The sequence below is a fragment of the Hermetia illucens genome, chromosome 4 (genome assembly GCF_905115235.1).
Source record: "Hermetia illucens chromosome 4, iHerIll2.2.curated.20191125, whole genome shotgun sequence".
NCBI classification, from domain to species: domain Eukaryota; kingdom Metazoa; phylum Arthropoda; class Insecta; order Diptera; family Stratiomyidae; genus Hermetia; species Hermetia illucens.
Genome location: NC_051852.1, coordinates 112943215 through 112963831, shown reverse-complemented (window position 1 = coordinate 112963831; position 20617 = coordinate 112943215). Strand labels below are relative to the sequence as shown.

Genomic DNA, 20617 nt, shown 5'->3' with positions numbered 1-20617 from the left:
TGAGATTTTACTTCAAAGCAGCACGTGACATGTTGCGCCATCATAAATCCCTCTCATAATAGCCCCTCCTGCAAAAGCTGTCCCGGAATCGATTAAGAACAGGTGAAGCGAAGATCTCAACTCCGCGCACTGTTCTAACAGGATCGGTAGGATGTTGATGCGGGAGGATCCGGAGCGAAACCATCCCACGCTCTTTCAATCAAGCTTCGGAGATGTTGTTTGATGTATTCCAGAATTACTTTAGCTTTCATCTTTCCAACGGCAGGAAGCACGCAGATACCCCTCCTATTGTCACGCTCAAAATAGTTGCCATTCTCTGGGATGTTAAAGATCACTTTCTTCTTCCATTCTTTGGAAGAGGTCTCGGATTCTGTATGACTGGAAGAAGTAGATTTGCAGAAACTGCAGGTACAACGATAAATAACTCTGTGAGGATACTGGTTCATCAAATTCTGTGAGGATACACCGAAATCCAATGTCCTTACTCCATTTCAGCCCATTAATGGCCGAGATGATTTCACGTCTCCTTGGTGGAACAATACATATCCGCATATTACGGTGAGTAGTCATTCATTCAAAAGAGGCAGAAGTTGATCGAATAGTATTCGTCCTTAGACGTTTTTTAAAACGTGTTCTTTCCATCTCTTCAACTGCTCACCCTCGCGGAGTCGACCGTTAACGACCTTTACAGTACCATCGAAAGTTACACGTTCTTTCGTGATGCATGTTCACTTCCCTGGCCACGGCACACATTACGCTGAACTTCCCGGGATTTCATCTCGGTAATGGAGTTCGAGCGCCCCACGCTCGCCATCACTTGGAGCAGTCAATAGAGTCTTCAATCCCTTCCAATCATCAATCCACTTCCACGACTCCGCAGGCAGCCAGATCTTAGAACGCCTCCTCGCGACGTGGCCGTCGGCCTGAGTAGCACCCAGGGAAAAAACATTTTTGATAGTAGCCCAATACTCATCGATATTCTCAGACGGATTATTCAAAGTATCTGCCGTCCGATTGGTAAAATAGCTCTTCCACTGTCGAGCTGGATCATACAAGCGATTGATGTTGAACAATCAGTTACAATACCATACAATACAAGAATTGGCGGCCACAGCACGCAATAGGTAAGCCCAGTAATCATCAGATGGCGATGCCTCTCGCGACCGATGTTAGTGCCTATTTTCTTACGCACATCCAAGAGACAACTTCTAAATCTACAACTAATTGCAAAATGGTCGATGTGATTGCTTCTACAGTGCCAGAAGTTGAAACCCAACTGGCCTTATGGCTAGCTCTGTGCTCGAACAGTGTACCACCAATGACAAACCTCCCATCTTTACCGTTACGGTCGCCAAAACCATGTTTCCCCGTCAACTTTTCGAGCAAGGTATGATCAGATCCTACCTTGGAATTCAAATAACCCATCACGATCTAAATATCACCTTTGGAAAGCGTCTCTTGAACTGCATGTCATGAGAGCATCCTTTTCCACTATATCGGAAGTCTTTGTTGACTTACTTACTGACTTAATCTGGATCGCAATATTGCAGTCAGAAACGACTCCCAGGTGAACAGAGCGCGCCTTTCGGTAGCCATCAAAAACAATCCGATATCGGATTCACCTCTGCTACCACTTGGCTTTCCAAAGTATAAAAGCACATTTCCACGAGAGGTAGAGGAGTACTCAGCAAAGTCACACCAGCTTACTTCGCTTAGGTTCAAAATGCCCAACTTATATCGTTGGAATTCTCGGCTCCACCCGATCTGTTGAACTTTAAAGCGATTTTCCCACCGATTCTTTTGAAATTTGGTACATGCTTCCCCTGTATAATTCATGAGGTACCACTGTGGAGCTTTTTTAAGTTTGTTGTTATTTTTTACTTTACAGTACCAAATTACCGATTTCGCGTTTTTTCCAGTGTTACCAAAAATCGAAAAAGGACATTACAAAAAGAAAAACTCAACAGATATCAGTCGGCTCAGCTGTGAATGAGTACTTCAGTCAAATCTGGGTAATAATGTCGGGCGAGCGCAATGCTGATCACATTGCCTCCTATCCCGTAGTGTACTGTTACGGTATTGAATGAAGTGCTCTAACACACTTGAAGGACCAGATCCAATATGGATTGTTGCGCCAACGATTATTATTATTATGTTATTCTATAATATTGTAACATTTTCATTTAATATGTATTCCCCGTATCTTGTAAAAAAATGTTTGAAGAAGTCCCCCCCCCCTTAAAAAAAGCAACTCACAGGGCATGAACTTCAATTTTCAGGACGATACTAATTGCCAGATAACTGTTCGTGAATTAACGCCCAGTGGAGAGTTCACATTTTCATACCTCAAACAAAATAGTTACAAAACTGGCTTGGACTGCTTCGAAGATAGTTGAACAATACCGTCATTTTGAGATGGACAGGCACCTCCCTAAAAGTTTCCTCGGTCTCCTCGCGGACAATGGACCACTAGGGTCTAAGTGTTCAGAGGCTTTGCCTCTCCGCCACTCCATACTCTCCTGGCCCGTTGGGCAAGCTCTTCTCACCTTCGTTCGTTTAATAGCTTTCTTTACCCTTTGGGCTTCTCTAAGGATTTATTTCTCTATTCCCATTGTAATAGCATCTGTGGCGCTCTCCGCAGAGTTTGCACTGTTCAGTATACTATCGTAGGGACTTTGTCTCATCCTGAACTACATCCTAGTTTATGGATTCGTCTTGACACGCCGAGTTTGGCATGGTGTTGCCCTTGTGTTTGTCCTGATATATCACCTGTCAGCTTCAGCGACTGTTATTATCGTTCGTTTTATTTATTTTTATTAACGCCTGAAATCGACATACTCAGTAAGGCTATTTACAATAAGGAGAACCCCATGTCCCAAGGCAAGGCAAGGCAAGCCATTTACAACACCATTTACTCCTGGGCTTCTATAACAAATACATATCAATTACTTAATTGCTCCACCTCTATAAATGTTAAAGATAGATAATTAAGATTCAGTCATTTTCTAGATACGTGGAAATCTAAAAATTTTTTATTTTCATGCAGGTAACATCGTAGGTGAATTCCAAGACAACGTTTTACCACCAATCATGGATCAGGAAACTCCAGGTCAACAGCCAGCTATCGACTTGGACAATAATCCTATCGTGTCGCTATTGAAGTCCAATAGCAGCGGCAGCAGTAACAACAACTGAGCAAAAACGTGAAATATGAAATTTGTTTGAAGAATCAAACAGCCAACTATAGTTGCTTATAAAATCAACAGAATTGTATAATAAATAGCCGTTGACTTCCAAAACCACTAAACAGACTAACAATAATAGTGAGTTAAAAATGGTGAAACCAATAAATAGACCAGCTTTTCGTTGATATCCCGCGATAACTGTGCAGAAGAGCCGTTCAAGTGTTACTAGAGCTTCCAAAATACATAACAAAGAAAAACAAACCCTAGGCTTGGCTTAAAGCGTTCCTTACCAAACGAGTAAGGGAACAAAAATCAATACAAGTTAAACAAACCTAACTAACGCGGTTACTATTGTAAATTAAAAACAAATAGTAAAAATCAAACAAATACAAATAGTAAGTTGTTGTAGGAATATTAGAATGGATCGTTATTTAAATGGCCAAGACTTTTTGAATACCACAACGGTCGGTTAAGTTTTAATTTGTAGCAATTCTATTACGATTTTTAATCAATTTTACATTTTTTATCGATTATAATATGTTCGAAAACAGATAATGCCTTTTATGCCTTATTATGTTACGGCGATAAGTATAAACATTAATAAATATATTTATCAACGACATTGTATGAACAGCACAAAAATCTAAGTTTTTAGGGATTAATGTATGCCATAAAAACACATACATACGAGTACCTAAGTATTTCATATGAACTGATATCCAAATGTGTAACATAAGTAAGTAAGCAAATCATCAAAGTAATTGAGAGTGAATGGGGTGTGTCCTACATGAAGCGTGAATTTTGGAAGCTACGTATATCGAAGGGAATATTGATCGAAAAACAGTTTCGATTAGTTGACTTAGTAATGCGTACTAAATTAAATTAAATCAAATCGAAATCGGATTCGAACCAGCAACAACACCAGCGAAGGAAGAATGGATATCTTATTTCATGAGGGAGAACGTACAAATTTAGTAATTTGACACTATTGTGTTCCAAACTGCTCTCAAAATTCAACTATGTAAAACACACCCTAAAGGAAGTATCGTTGTGTAGCCTCGTCCATATCATATTATACATTGATATTTATATACACTAGTAACATTTTTGAAATGATTTGCAATCACCCTGTTAGCCAAATAAGTTATTATATTAGCAAATATTATATTATCCTGTATACATTCATGTAGTCTAAATTAGCTTTTGATTGTGAATTATTTTAATGCAACTGGAAAGATAACAATCCTCCTCTCCAATCGAGATACCAATCTCATCCAAATCCTAGTCAAAATATTTTTCTAGCAAAACAATGATAATGATACTTTTAGGAAGAAAATATAATATCCTTAACAGTCGAAAGCGGGTAATACCTCTACGACATTAATCATGTGCCACATATGTAATCATATTCATATTATACTAACATAGTTGTATGCTTCGCACTATATAATCTTCTTATTTAGCCTTTATCCATTTCGTGGCGATGTCGGCTGTTTCGTTGAGAGAAAATCCGGACCCGGAATGAAAGTCCCCCCCCCCTGATGAAATTACACTATCGATCAAATTTGATTCAAGTTTCTATTCCTGATCCCCGGGAAAACTCCAATCGAAATTTCGAAACTACGAGGGAAGGAGGAAGCCAACATAAATGGATTTTGGTTATAAAATATTCATTTGTTATCCTTTTTACAAAGTTCCTCTAGTGACCTCCATAATATTGCCCATTAAATCCAATACATTTGCTTTGCCACTAATTGAATCACTTCTGCAACTCTTCAACTTTCGTAACTATCGCCCAATGCCCGTTGCGAAATTGTTCTAGTCACATCCATATTATCAAAACCATTCCCTTCCCTTTCGATTTTGCTTCATTCTCGGAAACAGGAAAAGCCGCTAGGGCTACTTGGAAGGTAAGGAACTCCAACCCAAACCTTTTTCTTCTGAAATTTCGCCACATTTATACTTCATACCTAAAACTCTTAATTTCATTTGTCAATTTAGCCCTTGATTCTACAGAAAATCAAAAAACATTAATACTTTGATGAAATTATTTTTATGTTGTGCAGACTGAAGAGAATTTGGGCTATACTTTGCTGAGTAACGAATTTCGCCGTATAAAGGATTTCTTTTATATTTTACTGAATGAGATTCTATCAAATCCACATGAAATCCATACCATCCATGCGGTCTTCATATAAAAAATATGTCATACCAACTGAAAGGAAGAATTAAAACGGTGCCAAAGGGAACATCCTCTCTCAATCCATTATGAAGTTACGATTTTTTAAGCATATTTTTTAAAAAATGGTCCTTACTATATCCTCAAGCCTTGACAAACTTATTTGTATTTTTGACACCACTTTCGGATTTAACATAGCATTTCCTATAAGCCCAGCTAGTTTTGCTATTTTTGCCAAAGTTTGTTACATCCGGTGTTTCATGTCTTGCATAAAAACTTGAAACCTGTAATTCTTTGGAAAATTTCATGCGAATCCAAAAAAATTGTCAAAGTACAAATAAATTTTTCAAAATTCAGTTTTTTGTGGTATCACCCAATTTTTTTCACACCACGGAGAGGGCACCTTGAATAAAAAGATAAATCATCGCTTTTAGAAAATTATGAAAAACAAAAGATTGAAAACATTGGTGTTTAATTTATTATTAAATACTTGTTTGATCTCTTGGTAAACATGGTTTTGTGCATGACGATTTGGGCTCCAACTAGCCCTATCGCTTTCTATCCGGATGCGACATTACCTAATATTTTGTAAAATTCTTCCTGATTCTAATTTCATACGTTACTATTTGAAGATTGCCTAATGGTTTAATTCTATTTTCGCATTTTGAAAATGATAACTTCTAAATTAAGTTCTGAAAAAAAAGATAAAAATCCTGTTGCTGACACAAACTCATTCAATTATCTGTTCAGTTCAGGGGTTATTGATGAGCAGTTTTTCCTCATTTTCTCCGCATGCTGTAGGTCTTTTTTGAATTAAAATGAAATGCATTTTCGCACAATCTGAGAGACTCATGCCTCAGATAACTACCGATTAAAACACTCTACTGTTGCGTCTAGGAAGCTAATCCGGAACCATTTGAGAGATTACCTCATTCCAGGCCTAATGTAAAAGCTCAAGCCTCATAGTTCAGAAAGCCTCAACTATCTGCTGTTTTTCATACCTACCTCCCTCTTTTTCACTTTAAAATAGCCTTAAGTGTAACGTGCAACTATACTCCACATGTGTTCGCACTGTATCATGGTCTCAATCCTATTGTCCGAAGATAATTGGCACCTTTCCGCCAACAGACAATGGCAATGGCACTCTCACCTTCTGCTGAAGAAAAAGATATGGTAGGCATCATCCGCCATATCCTTACAGTAAATGCAATCGGGCAACCATAATTCCGCGATTGTATGCAGGTAAGACTTAAAATACCCGTGTCCGCTAAGCAGCTTGGTTAGGTAATGATCAACCTTACCGAGCTTTCGATTGATTAAATCACGGCGTACGTCTTTAATGAGATACGTTGTCCACCTACCCCTCGATTCTCTTCGGTGGCTTCCTTCGTTCTCTCTTCTTTTCTGAAGTACTGTATATAGACCTATACTCTGCAGCATGGAATGTGATCAGAATAGCTCCCGCTATCACCATTACTACCCGTTCCCAAGCCGTACAATAACCGGCGGCAAACCACAAGTTCCACGCGTTGTATTTGCGCTAGGGGATTGCGGTAAATCATCTTATTTACTAGTACCTTCGGGACCGTAAAGAAAGATGGACTGAACCGCACATATCAGTAAACGGCATCTACAGGATAAGGAACTTCCGACATTGTCCTGCAGCCTTGTCTGGGGTGTTGTAAATCTACTCATCGCCGTGTCTATCATTATGACAAGGCCATGATTTCACCAACCAGAATAGGAAGGACTGTAAGAACCCTCTCCTTAGTCAGAGCGACCACTTCAGTTTTTTCCAGAGCTAGAGAGAATCCATGTTCAGTCATCTATCTGTTAACTTACCGCATCAACATTGCCAGTGTGCACTGAGTTTGTTTGATCGTACATGCGGTGATCAGTGTCGCAACATCGTGCGCATATCCGTATCTGACTAGAGATGCGATTCATCAGGCAGCTCGAGTTGGAACAGAATATCATATGAAACATTCCAAAAGTCCAGACCAAGGATAGATCCCTGAGCCGCCCCTGATGTGAGCTCTATTATCAACTGTCCTTCCCGGGTCTAGTATAGCAGGGTGCAACCTCCTAAATAGTTCGCAATTTTTCAATGCCCCGAAAATTTCACATCACCTCACAGTGTAGAAGGCGTTTCTTACATCTAGCGTTACAAAGAGCACAATTCGTAAACAGCGGCAATAGTTTGCTTCAACTGCTTGAACCACTTCCCCAATCGCGCCATTTGTGGTTCGCCCTGCTTTAAAACCATATTATTTTGGTGATGAATCTTCAGCAGCACGTATTGTATCAGTCAATCTTGGCCTGATGAACTTCTCAACCAGTTTCACTGCTGAATCCAACATACTGAGAAGACGGTACGCTGATGTCGTCTTTGCCTTTGCTTACCAGCACGAGCCTCGCCACGTTCTAGCAAGAGGAAAAAACACCCGCTGTGAAATATGCGTTGAACGTGCTCAATAGCCAGTTCGGCTTATACTTGTATACAAGTTCCACCATCCGATCCACCTCCCAACTTAAGGTTGCTCACATCAGGGTCATGACTTTTCATCGCCTCTTTCACCTCTTCTCGTGAACAAACAAACAAACAAACAATTTTGTGTTTTAATTTAAATTAACTGAATTTCGACTCGCTTATTGCTCACAAGAAAGTATCCTTCCTAGACCACTTCTACTCGCCCCTTTTGATCGCCTCGTCGATCTTGCCTCGTCCACCCTAAGGGCCCTAGGGTCCTCTGATTGGCTTGTTCTTGTGACTGTAGTTTTAGCTTCTTTCTATCGGTAGCCGGTGTTGTATGCCTGAACTGCAGTCAGCAGCTATCAAGTGGATGGCAGACTCAGAACTCCCGTGTTGTTAATAATAGTTCAAAACTTCCACTGTTGCTGCTGGTTGGAAACTTTCTAGGCTTCATAGTACCGTAATGAATGTGGATTTGAATACAATTCATCTGAAAATTTTCCTTTTTTGAGAAATGTAGCCTAATAACGAATTGAACATTCCGAACCTTTCTGTTTGTTGCCCTCCTTCAATCGTTACAAATGTAACTTACATATTCATATTCTAATTTTAAAACTACTTTACCCTAACCATTTGCTAATTCTCCCCGAAATTGTAATTGGCACAGAGTTGAACTCGGCGTCAAGCTTTCAGCCTATTTAGACATTTGTGTATGAGCTCATTCACACAATCAGTATAAGCCCTCCATCAGTTAATCGGTTAATTTAATACTATTATTCGAAAATTAAGAAATCATTCTTCAAAGTGGGTCATCATTCCACCAGTCATTGTGTCCATTTATTCTCACTCTGATGTAATTTACTGATGGCAAGCTGATTATGTAAATCGGTACTGTGGAACTTCTTGTTTTTTTTTTTAAATAAAGCTTGATTTGAAGTGAGAGTGAATGAATAACCTTCAGTTTGTGCAGATTTTTTACTTTCGCTTATCCATATATCCTGGAAATCCCTGAACTGGAAGAAGGGAATGATTTTTAACATGTCAAAAAAGGCAACTGTCTTCAGTGCGATGATTGAAAGTATTGCAAAGGTTATAAAGGAAACCATCCTGAAACCCGTCGAAAAAAACCTACGATGCTTGATTGAGATCCTCCTGCACTGACTATATCAACACCTTGTGGATCATTGTAAGATAGTGTGCTGAATTCAGATCCAGGGCACAATATTGAAGGCGTTGATCACTTTGTATATCTACGAAGCGTTGTTTCCGCCGACGGAGGCACTGATTTTGATATTATATTATAACGCTACATCCGCTTTCGCTGTTCTGCCGAAAATCTGAAAATGAAACTAACTTAACATCAACGTCAACATAAAACTTTTTTGTACTTATATTCTTTCTGTACTGCTATATGGAAAGCGACCACCACTGTTATTTGAAAGTGGTTATTAGCGCAACTATCATTCCGCGGTTATAAATCAAGCAACTTTATTGCTGATTACAATGTGATCAAGCTAAGTCTGCGAAAGCTACTGACCATTTAAAAGTCAACCAAAGGTAAACCTTCCATCATTGGGTTTGTCCATGTAATTCGAATAGAATGTCTTCAATTCCCTATTGTCGCTTTTTGAGGACTGTTCCTAGACTACATTGATGGTCATGAAAGTGTCAACTCCACATCGATTAAATTCTGGAAGGAAAGCAGGGTACATCGGGACAGTCTCACAAAAGTGCGCAAGACATAAAATTGCGCCTTTCAGAAACTGTAAGCACCAATGTCATACCGGTTTCCACGGTAATTCCGGAGAAGTGTTGCCACAGTAAAGTGCCTCAAAAAATATAGTGCTCTCCATAATCACGGCCTACTCATATCCAGACTTTCAACATAGTATTATTGCGGTTCGGGATGAAGCTGAAAAAAGTTATCTTTTTGAGGACCATCAAAACCCTTAACGAGGAACATAGTAAAATATACCTATCCCCTGAAGACTCCTTACTTTTCACCAGGGTCAACACATTATCCTTGCCTTTCAGCAGAGTCAACACATTCTATTTAGACATTTCTGATAGCATCAAAAATGTTATTTGTACTTCTTTCTTCACTATGATTTATATTGGCCAACCCAACGATAGTGACGAATAGATTGTTGTATGGCGCAAAATAGTAAAGGAAGAATGTAGACTTATTTCAAAATCTTGAAAGAAGTTGAAGCTACTTGCTCGAAATCAGCATCAACGACACATAATTCTGGCTCTTAGCCAGTCCAACTTTTGGTCGCAGCAACTATCGCCATATAATTCAAGAAAAGGAATTGTAAAAAAAATGAATAAAAAACATTTTTGAAAAATCCAGTCATCAGATAGAATTTAACCGTAGACCGCCGAGCAGCACAACCATAGCCACACCTAAACTGACTCTCTGGCTGCGTACTGCATAGAGTACATGAACAATTTGTATCCAAATTGTATCCAAATTGTTCACCTATATAAAGGGTATACTGGATATCTTTATTGAGAAGAATTAAAGGTCTATAAAGGCTGCAGCTATTTCATTCAAACTCTGCCCTACATATAATAAAACATCCTTTTAATTGTTTCTCCTTTAAAAATCTTCTCGTGGTATTACTCGCAACTACTCAAATTAAGTTCAGAACACTCCGCCTATACGCTGCTTGGTATCCCTTCCTTGTCAAAATTTCAAAAAAAAAATGATAAAACATTACTACTAATTAACCGAGCCATCTTTTTCATTTTCTATCTTAAACAACTGCATCCATAGGGATGATACATGATACAGTAAAACTATATATGTATATGTATGTCGTTTTGAAGCCCTCGTAGAGACAATCTAGAATTTTTCATTTTATTCTAATTTAATTGCCTTATAGAAGTAAGTGCTTTTGGAGAGGAGTATTTTTCAAAAATAAAATGAAAACATATTGTTGTGCTTTTATAATGGAGTGAAATGTTTCGTTAAGACTAAGAAAAAGACTTGAAATTTATAATTCATTGTTATCCAGTAAAATAAAGAGGAACGTATTTATGTAAATCGTTGTTATTTGATTTAAATTTACATATGGTATTAACCGGGAAATATTTGCTCCCACACTTTATTTTATAGTTTATATTTAAATTCCAAAACCTTCCTTTTTTCTCTGCAAACATTTTTGGCGTCTAGGGATGTCCACTTCCAGGAAATGTTTAGACATTTTACGCGGAGAAAAGTGTTGTCGATGACCATTGTGAAAAAATTCGAAGGCTTCAAATAAAAACTTAAAGCTTTGCCGAGTGAGTACTAAGCACCTCCAGGAAGTAAGTGTACTGAGGCTGCCACGGCCGTAGGGAGTCGTTTTTCAACATACTGGGAACTCTCCGGTGTAACTTGTTTCTTCCCCATCAAAATAAGATCAATTCGAGGCTAGTATGATGAAATTTCTTGACCCAGCAGTGCGCTAATTGGGAAATCCGTGCCATCAACTTATTGTGAAGAAAAAACGCGGTTTATGTTAAGGGAGAATTGCCCACTACATGTCTGAAACCAAAAGACAATCTCAACACTTACAGCACATCTTTTAGCCTCGGCCAAAAAAATCTGAAACCACAATTTCAGCTAAAAACAAATCATGGGATCTATGTTTTGGGACCATAAAGGCATAATTTTGATTGAATATCTAGCTCCAGGGAGACCATTAACACGGCAAGATGCTGTGAGATCCCTAACAAATTTGAATGGGTGATTCAGAATAAAAGGAGTGGCATGCTCACGAAAGGAGTCTGCATACTGCCCGGCAATTCCAAACCTCACACGGCCAGTTTCACGAAGCAACTCCCGGATTCGGCTGGATGGGAGGCCTTCAGGGTACCATCTGTTCACTGCCTTGAAAGTGTTCATGGGCAGTAAAAAGTTTCGAACGAACTGAAGGAAGGGGTGAAAACATTGAGGGGAAACTTTTTCGAGGAAGCATAAAAAATACATTAAAATGGAAGGCGATTATGTTGAAAATATTTTTTTTATAGAATACACAACTTGAGGACACTTACTTTTTGGAAGAGTTTCGTGCATAATAGGGAAGATTATTATTGACGATTTTCAAGAGTAGGCAGCAGTGTTGTCTTTTTATGGTAGTACCAAAGGTACTCAATTCAATATACTTTAAAGTTTATCAGTATCCCGACAGTTTTTCTCATTTTTCAGTACTCTGTTAGTTAAATAACCGGAGTTAATATTTAGCAACATCAAGTTTTACTGAATAATAAAATGGCCGAAAAGTTGAACTTGAACCGTCAGCCCACCACAAAATAAAAGTTATAAATTAACCCACTAAGTTAGATATAAAGTGGGACAACCCACCGTGGAAGGTGGCAGTTCGAAAACAACGCGACGTCCTCATAATTCACACAAAGTTCGTTCAAAATCGTCACGACATTGGAAAAAAATTTCGCAACAAGCACGGCAAGTTCACTTTTAGAGCATACGCAGAGTAACTATGTTTCACCCGATCTGAAGAAACATCGGCGCTAAATTTCTTTCCAGCCACCATTCTCTCGAGGTCTGAGAGCAGGAAAAAGTCGCTGGGGGCCAGATCTGGAGAATACGGTGCGTGCGGAAACAATTCAAAGCTCAATTCATGCAATTCTGTCATCGTTTTCATTGATTTGTGACACAGTGCATTGTCTTGATGAAACAGCACTCTCCTTTTTTCTCAGATAGCGCCACTTTTCGCGCTTTCATCCATCAAACGCACTAATAACCCTAGGTAATAGTCGCGGTTCATGGCTTTTCATTTCTTAAGATCGCCGCTGAATATAATACGATGCGCATCCCAAAATACTGACGCCATTGCCTTGCCAACGGCTTGCACGCATCTTTCCACGCTTTGGAGTCGATTCACCACGTGCAGTCTACTCAGATGACGATCGTTTTGATTCTGGGTAAAATAACGGAGCCATGTTTTATCCATTGCCACATCTCGACACATAAATTCGGGGTTATTAATGGAGGAAAAGCTTCAAACACTGCTCAGAATCATCAACCCGTTGTGTGTTTTTTGTCGATTGCGATCGTGATGTCCAACACGCTAGTTTGATATCTTTAAATCCTCAGCTGTATGGACCAACTTCACTTTGCGGTCATCCAAAATTATTTTGTGGACTTCTTTTATCTTTTCGTCGGTAACAGCCTCTTTGAGGAGTCCACTGGGTACATCGTTCTCCGTTGTCATTTCGCCTTGTTTAAATTTAGCAAACCACTTCTCAACGGAATTACAAATTGAAATTTGATATACTTACCAACTCTTGTAAACGGCATGAAAATTAAACACCACAGAGTTTCATTTAAACAGCAGCTCTTTTTATTTTAAGATTTCTTAAAAGGTTTCATAAGAACGCAACGAACCCTAATACATGTGAAACTCATTGCTTTTACTTCGTCGCTATTTACCAATTACTTTCGTAAATTCTATTAACAAAATCCTTTCAGTGTGACAAATTAGTTTATAACAATTTCCAAACGTTGGGATTTTGCTCTAACCTACGTTGGAAGTTAGTAAACCATGTCTGTAATGTGGAAAGTGGGACGAACGTTTCAGAAGGATTCGGAACCATTTGCGCTTGGGTCACGGCAAAACTTGATGAAAAATTGAAGAAATTCTCTAGCATTTTTTGAGCAAATTGTAAGTAGTTAGTAGTCGACTGAAAATAGAAAATAAAATATAGAATGAATAAAAAAAATAAAATATTTTTAAACTTCAACTTGTATAAAAATGTCAGAAAGCAAAAATACCCCCAAGGTCAAAAAGTTCCCGGAATTATCGAAATATACATTTTTTTTTGGGCTGCCACATCTGCTTCTAACATTGTCTCCAAATTTCAGCTTCAAAGCTCAACAGTTGGGGAAAATGACACCGCTTTGAGAATATCTTGTATGTTTTCGATTTTTTACAATTATAAAAAGTTAATTAATAATTAATGAACGAAACGAAGACATAATTTCCATGGCTGAATCCGAACTAACATTCATTCATCAAAATATCCATTACTGAAGACAAGACGCGGGTTTATCAGAACGGCCGCGCTATAAATGAGACGAAACTGGAAAACCACTTAATTTCCAGTCGAAAAAGAAGAGGATGTTCACGGATTTCAGATTTTTTACCAGAAGGTCAGACTGTGAACAAGCAATGTTATTTTGATGTTATTTTTTTCTGTTCAACCGAGTCAAAAAAGCACCACGAGGAACGCGTTACAGCGACCCCGAGAAAATAATTTAATGGAGCAAAAATATTTCCGATATGAAAACTGATACAAAAACAAGTCGGAAACGGAAAGGTATGAGAGATATAACAGAGAATATTTCGGAACCTAAATACCATGTACGTTGATCACTGTATTTTTTTCAAATTTTTGGCTTGAAATAATTGACTCTTCTCGGACTCCAACACTCTTCCACTATGCAGCGATGTCAAAACTAATATTTGCCTCGGAAAGTACTCCTCGAGACCTTTCATTTGATACCCCAATTGGCTACATTCAATGAAATGAGCAATCCCACCAGTAACTCCCGGTTTTTCAGAGCCAAGAAGTACTCTCAGATTAGCAGTATGGGTTCCGTAAACCATTGATGCCAGCAAAGCGGTTACTGGCTTCGCTTTCTCGGCCAAAAGCGATGCACGGAGAGGCTAGTACTAGCAAATATTGCATAGTAGTGACCCTGGGCGTGAAGAATGCATTCAACCCGGCCAATTTGAGCCGTATACAGAAGTCCCTGGCAACGATGGCATCAAGATCTATACCTCGCATATGGATTTGAGTCTCAAATCGAATTAATTTTTTCCGTGTAGTTCGGAAATTATGTGTGTGGTAAAGTGTCATAGTCAAGTTAATGTAATGAAACGGGAATCTACCAGTCTGAACCACGTTAAAATGACTTCGCTAAAAGAGCAAGAATTGAAGCCAACGCTCTACACGTGTTTTTTTTTTAAGAAACCAAAGGTTGGCTGTGTACACAGCTTAATGATAAGTTAAGATTTTATGGTTAATAATTACACCCTAATTTTTAAATGCACTATAGCCAAAATCTATTATCTACGGTTCGCAAACTAAGATAATTGCTCTCCATCGAACTTTTTTTTTATACATCAAAGAAGCAAATGCCGTTCTTTTCCTTAAAAAGAGCAGCGCGCCTTTAGCGTGGTACCCGAAAAACATTTTTTTAAGGAGACGAGTGGATAAGTTCATACTTCAATAATGAGCGATGATATCAGTTTGAAAAACTTGTTGCGTATGCTCCAGGTATTAATAAATACATAGTTAAGTCCTTCAGGGTTTTACGTGAGCACCTGTCTTGCGACTTAATCCCATGGTCTTCTTAAGACATGGATTGATTTTGTGATCACAATCAGAGCCCCACTGAGGCAAGCAACAACGGTACCAGTCTATACCAAGTGCATGGCTTAGTATTCATCCTGGTGGATGCAAGACATAGCTAAATCTCTACCGAACTAAGGAGTACGGCATCCGTGTTGAAACGTAACACCACGCCGCTTGAGCATAACCGCAACCCCCATGAAACTCCCACTAGGGGGCCTACCGCAAATAACCGAGCTGTACTCACATACAACGGGAGTTCACCCGAAGTATGAGAGTCCAGGAGCTCTCCCGGTTCCCATGGGACCAGTATACCCCTGGTAAGGTTTCGTGGCCAATTACCACTTCAGATGAGTCCCCGTGCAGACTCGGGTCTGATCACCCTAATTAGGCCTTTGGAGCATTCGCCTACTGCATCACGGCCGGCAAACCAAAGTGAATACAGCGTCTCCCGGTGCCACCACTATGGAGGTTCTCCTCGGCCACTTGGTTTTGGTTTGGTCGACAGGGTTGCCGCCCCGTCTTCTTCACCGCCACGTCTAAGCACCAATAAATACATAGTGAAAAATTCGCATTTGTATCAAAAAAAAGTTCATAAAAATAGCGAAAAACCGCCTTCGTACGGGATGACGCGCGCCTGGATAGGCACTTGCAGAGGAAAGAACAGAAGCGGTCTTCTTCACCAAGCATCATCTCACATTAAAATTGGAAGTCATATCGTTTCTAAGCCGACCAGTAAATATAATACTTGGGAGTGATGATAGATGCGAAGCTCAATTTTAAGCAGCGCAAAGCTTACACTTGCGAAAAGGCATCCCCGCGAGTATGGTCCTGGCAAGAATGATGCCGAATACAGAAGAGGCAACGATATACTTCTAGATTGCTTAAAACCAGGATGGTGAGTTCCATCATGATGTATGCTTTCCCAGTTTGGAAAACATGCGGTGCGAACATAAAGTGAATGCCGTCAACAGAAGAACATCCTTAAGGGTATGCTCTGCCTTCAGGACCGTCACAGATGCTGCGTTGCCATCTCAGGAACGTTGCCAATTGACACCTTAACAGACGAGATGGCGAACATATATAACGTCAGGTCTATATCTCCTCTGTTGAAAAAAACCGAAAAGGAGAGATCTATAAGAGATAGCAACAACGATGGGATCTCTCAAAAAATGGTCGCTGGGCCCACAGGATGATCGCTGCCATCAGGGAGTGGCCGGAAAGAGAACACGATTTTGGTGGATAAAAATCCCAAAGACTGGCGTGTTCAGCACAGTGGTTCTTGGAGATTTCCACCTCCTTAACAAAAAAAAGAAAAACAAAAAAGACAGACTGACAGACAGGCAGTGAACCGATTTTAACAGAAAAGCAGCAAAACCTTCAAAATACCAAAACTGGATATTATTTTATCTAAGGTGGAGGTAGAAGGTGGCAGAAAAAACAAAAGTTATACAGCGCTGATTTGCGCCTTCTCCCCGGGGGATGTGGCGCCCCCTTCGAAATAGACTTTTTTGTATGCTATATTTAACCCCTTGTAATAAACTCTAAAAATTTGGCGGACATAGAATGCGTAGTTTCAGAGAAAAGTGTGATTTACCCCTAAACATTTTTTTATTTTTAAACGAAAAAATAAAATTTCTCAAAAATTAAAAAAGATAATAAAAAAATACTAAAGTACAAAAATGTGGCCTTTCTTTAGCTTATATATCAAGTCAGCACTTTTTCACTTTTCACTTTCATTTTTAAGGTTTTGTGTAAAACAATTCAACGATTCAATGTGTCTGTCTGTCTGTCACACGCAATTTTCTCCAAAACGGCTAAACCGATCCGAACGAAATTTGGTGGATAGATGGGAACTATGAAATCCCACGCATACAGCGAGTGGCATAAATTTAGATGGAGTTTAAAGGGGAGCTCCCCATACATCCAAAGGGGGGATTCAAAAATTGTTTTCACCGGATATAGTCGTGTATGGGATCAGATGAAAGGTTTCGATTTGTACTTTTCGAAACTGATATTAGTTTTGGCATTAATTGCAAAGTGCGTGAGTAAGGAGTCAAAATGTACGCACTAAAGTGAGACAGGACTCATTTTCGGAAACTACCCAGCCTAAAAATCCGGAAAAACATCAGTGACTTCCGAATTTTGTACCAGCATAGTGGAGAATATTTCATATATACCTGCTAAATTTCGTGGAAATCTGGCCATTAATGCCAAAGCTATAGCAGTTCAAACTTAGCAATTTCGCGCGAAATTACTGCTTCCAAAGCCATGCAAATCAGATGCTGACGTCATTTATCGCATTTATCAAGAATCTATTTATCTGCAACCATTTTTAAGGTTTTGTGTAGAACACTTAGGTGAAATCTAATCTTCGAGAGATGTCCCACTCCAGTATCTGCTCAAATAAATTTACTAATAGTATATTATCAACTTTCAAAAATTGACTAAAAAACTCCCCTTAAGTTCATCCTAGGTGTACTAAAAGTCTCGTGCATACACATGCCAAGTTCCATGAAAATCCAACTATTAGTGTCAAAGTTATAGAAGTTCAAACTTATCAATTTCGTGCTAATTAACAGCATCCTAAACCATACAAATAAGATGCTGACGTCATAATTAACGAGAATAATTGACATTCGAGTGAAATATTAAAATTCCATTCAAGAAGATTAGAGCTTTCGAGTGGCAGTGGTGGTCACCTTCCAAGTGCTACTCCCATATAGAAACACAAAAAAAACACTATCACGGAAAAATCTCAATTTGATCTTGGTGCTGAGATAACTGCATTTCCAGATTTCAGACAAGGCAACAAAAGGACATATAGCACTGTTATGCGTCGACCTGATGTCGATGTTGTAAATGGAGGAGGATCCAGAGCGGAAAGCAGCCTGCGAGATGTTCTTTAATGAGTTCCAAGATTATTTGAATTATTATCTTTGTGGCGGCAGGGAGCACGCAGATACCCTTCCAATTGTCACGGTGGTGTTGTTTTTTTCGAATCTTAAAAGAGTAAGGTTTCGGATGCCCAAGATTTCCGTCGAGCGCCCTTACTCCGTTTGTGTGCGTTGGTCGAGATGATTTCTCTTCTGCCTGGAGGAACAGTTCGTAATGTCGCGATGACTAAACATTTCATCCACAAGAGCCGAAACTTCACCGGTTGTAATAGGGTTAAGAACCGTATTGAAGTATTCCTTTCTGTTCTTCTTCATTTGCTCCGCTTGGATGAGGAATCGACCGTTAACGTTCGCACGGTATCTCAATTTGAGCGCGTCACGCCTTCAATTCTTTTCTTCATCGATCGACTTCCAAGATTCCGCAGTCAGTCAAATCTTATGATGCTCCTTTGGGACATGACCGACAACCTGTCTAATGCCCGAGAAAATAGCATTTTTGATGGAAATCCAATGGTCATCGATATTCTTATGCATTCGATCGGCAAGATAGCCCTGTCACTGTCCAGCGACACCCAGATCATACAAGAGATCAATATTGAACTTGGGGACCGCAGCTCTCCACTCCTGGGAGAAGTTGCGGAGGCAAAACGCAAGCGAATGTAATCCACCATCAGGTAGTGATCCCTTTCGAGGTCGAATACAGCGCCCCTCTTTTTGCACATATCTAGAAGACAACCCCTACATCTACTGCTGATCGCAAAGTGCTCAATCTGATAGCTCGTACGGTGCCAGTCAGTTGACACCCAACTGACCTTATGGCAAGCAAATCCACGAATCTTCCACCATTACCGTTACTGTCACAAAAACCGTGCTTCCCCATCATATCCGCAGAAACCAATCATAGTCCGTTTCCGATAGCCAAAGGTCGCAGCCACGTAATCAGCCCCTATGTGAGACATTATTTACGTTTCGGTAGCAGTAGAATTTCGTATTTTTCAGGTTGCTAGCCCACAAATTTATATCCGATTTAGTCACCTTTTACAACCAACAGGAAAGATTTTGAGTGTATTCTTGTCCCAACTCATACTGATGGTACCCACTCATGCTTTCTAACAATGTACTTCAACCTTTCGTCGAACTTCCACCGGAGACAACGCTCCTCCTTCTCAACTTTCTTTGCTGCGAAGCACATAGACGGAAAATTAATTGACTCTGATGGAATAACTCCACTTCTGAATGTGCAAATTCCAACACTAACACGCCATATGGATTAATCCAAATTTCGATTCCCTCGTCTCATTCTCTTATTTTGTTGTGTTAATTATTTAATTTAGAATGGACTATAAAGATCCAACCGAAATATTAGATAGACAGATACTATCAACAGGAAATGAGGAACTTTGTCAATTCGCAATCATCTTTGTTGGGAGTCCGTTTCCATTCATTGTCCCAAAGATTGTAGATTATTCAACTCCGTGTAGTGGACTATGTCGTTATTTGGCTTCGTTTCATTTTATTCTAATAATCATCTCCTATTCCTTCTAGCATTTTCTAGAATTGGAAAAAGTATGACTTTCTACAAAATTCTAGAACTTTCTAGATTTGCATGTTGACGAATTTGCTCAGTTTCACGGCTGTTATATAAATGGTTGTCTTTGTCCTTGACAAAAGACGACTTTAGAGAATTGTAGTAAATTATTCAGAAACTGCCACTCATTGCAATTTCAATAAAAACCCCGGCAAAAGTCGCCGGGGTGAAGGTCATTGCAAACAAAGATAACCTCAAGTTGGACCTCGGTTCCTATCTGCCTTTCCAAAATGAATATTAAATAACACTTACCGCCGCTGGCGTCAGCTGTATCACACTTGCTTCACTTTCAATGGAAACGCCAATTTGGGCGATGTGGGAAATCGGCTGCTGCCCGAATATGCTCATTTGATTGTCTATCGCATCCATTTCGTGCAGTTTCTTCAATTGTGATATCTTAAATATCGCAGATGCCTTGTTGTTGGAAATATATCCTAAGTACTGCCAGTTTGGTGGGGCGTTCGGGTCCGGCCAACTGAAATACACTACAACAAAATAAATATCGTCAAAACCGATTCCTAAAAAGGAGAATGTTTTGATAAATACCAGCGCCCGCCATTCCCGGTGGCAGTGGTACGGCTCCAGTGAGGAACACGACAATGTGATTGATATTGTCAGCATCCGGGATATTTATCAGGAATTTCGACTCCTCTACTCGCTGGAAGTCAGTTTGGGCCTAGAAAGTATCATTCAAGGGGTTTAAAGGGTCAGGATCTGCTGTTAACCCTACTTGGAGCAAAGCAACACTTACCAGTCGTCCAGAAACGATAACACCCAACATTTTGAAACGCAAATGGTTAGAGTCAGAGAAATGCAGTAAAGTGTTAAGGAGATCGTTGTGATTCCAATCAACAGACTAGGTTCTGCTGCATAAAGACTAAATCCGTAGCACACAAACTCTGCTGTAAACAAACAATCTTGACACTTACA

General features: G+C 39.5%; 2 protein-coding genes across 2 annotated transcripts in view; one reads left to right on the top strand and one right to left on the bottom strand.

Annotated features, from left to right (window-relative positions):
- Nucleotides 1-10886, top strand: part of LOC119653792 (protein PRY1-like) — a 131604-nt gene extending 120718 nt beyond the window's left edge. The window contains exon 7 of the mRNA XM_038058798.1: nucleotides 3047-10886. Coding sequence (XP_037914726.1) covers nucleotides 3047-3195 — 149 coding nt within the window. The 3' untranslated portion in view covers nucleotides 3196-10886. The remainder of the gene's footprint in view (nucleotides 1-3046) is intronic.
- A 2279-nt stretch (nucleotides 10887-13165) lies between these two features.
- On the bottom strand, nucleotides 13166-20617 carry LOC119653819 (protein OPI10 homolog). The gene is made up of 4 exons (XM_038058853.1): nucleotides 20439-20617; nucleotides 20234-20363; nucleotides 19940-20172; nucleotides 13166-13528 (listed from the first exon to the last, which is right to left on the bottom strand). Exons 1-4 carry the CDS (start codon nucleotides 20466-20468, stop codon nucleotides 13331-13333), a joined length of 591 nt encoding a protein of 196 aa, XP_037914781.1. The 5' UTR covers nucleotides 20469-20617; the 3' UTR covers nucleotides 13166-13330.

Bases quoted from the DNA above. Each gene is read 5' to 3' on its own strand.
- LOC119653819 (XM_038058853.1), bottom strand. From the start codon at position 20,468: ATGTTGGGTGTTATCGTTTCTGGACGACTG. The intron at 20,364-20,438 runs GTAAGTGTTGCT...GATACTTTCTAG, and splicing joins TTATCGTTTCTGGACGACTG to GCCCAAACTGACTTCCAGCG. The intron at 20,173-20,233 runs GTATTTATCAAA...ATTTTGTTGTAG, and splicing joins ACCGGGAATGGCGGGCGCTG to TGTATTTCAGTTGGCCGGAC.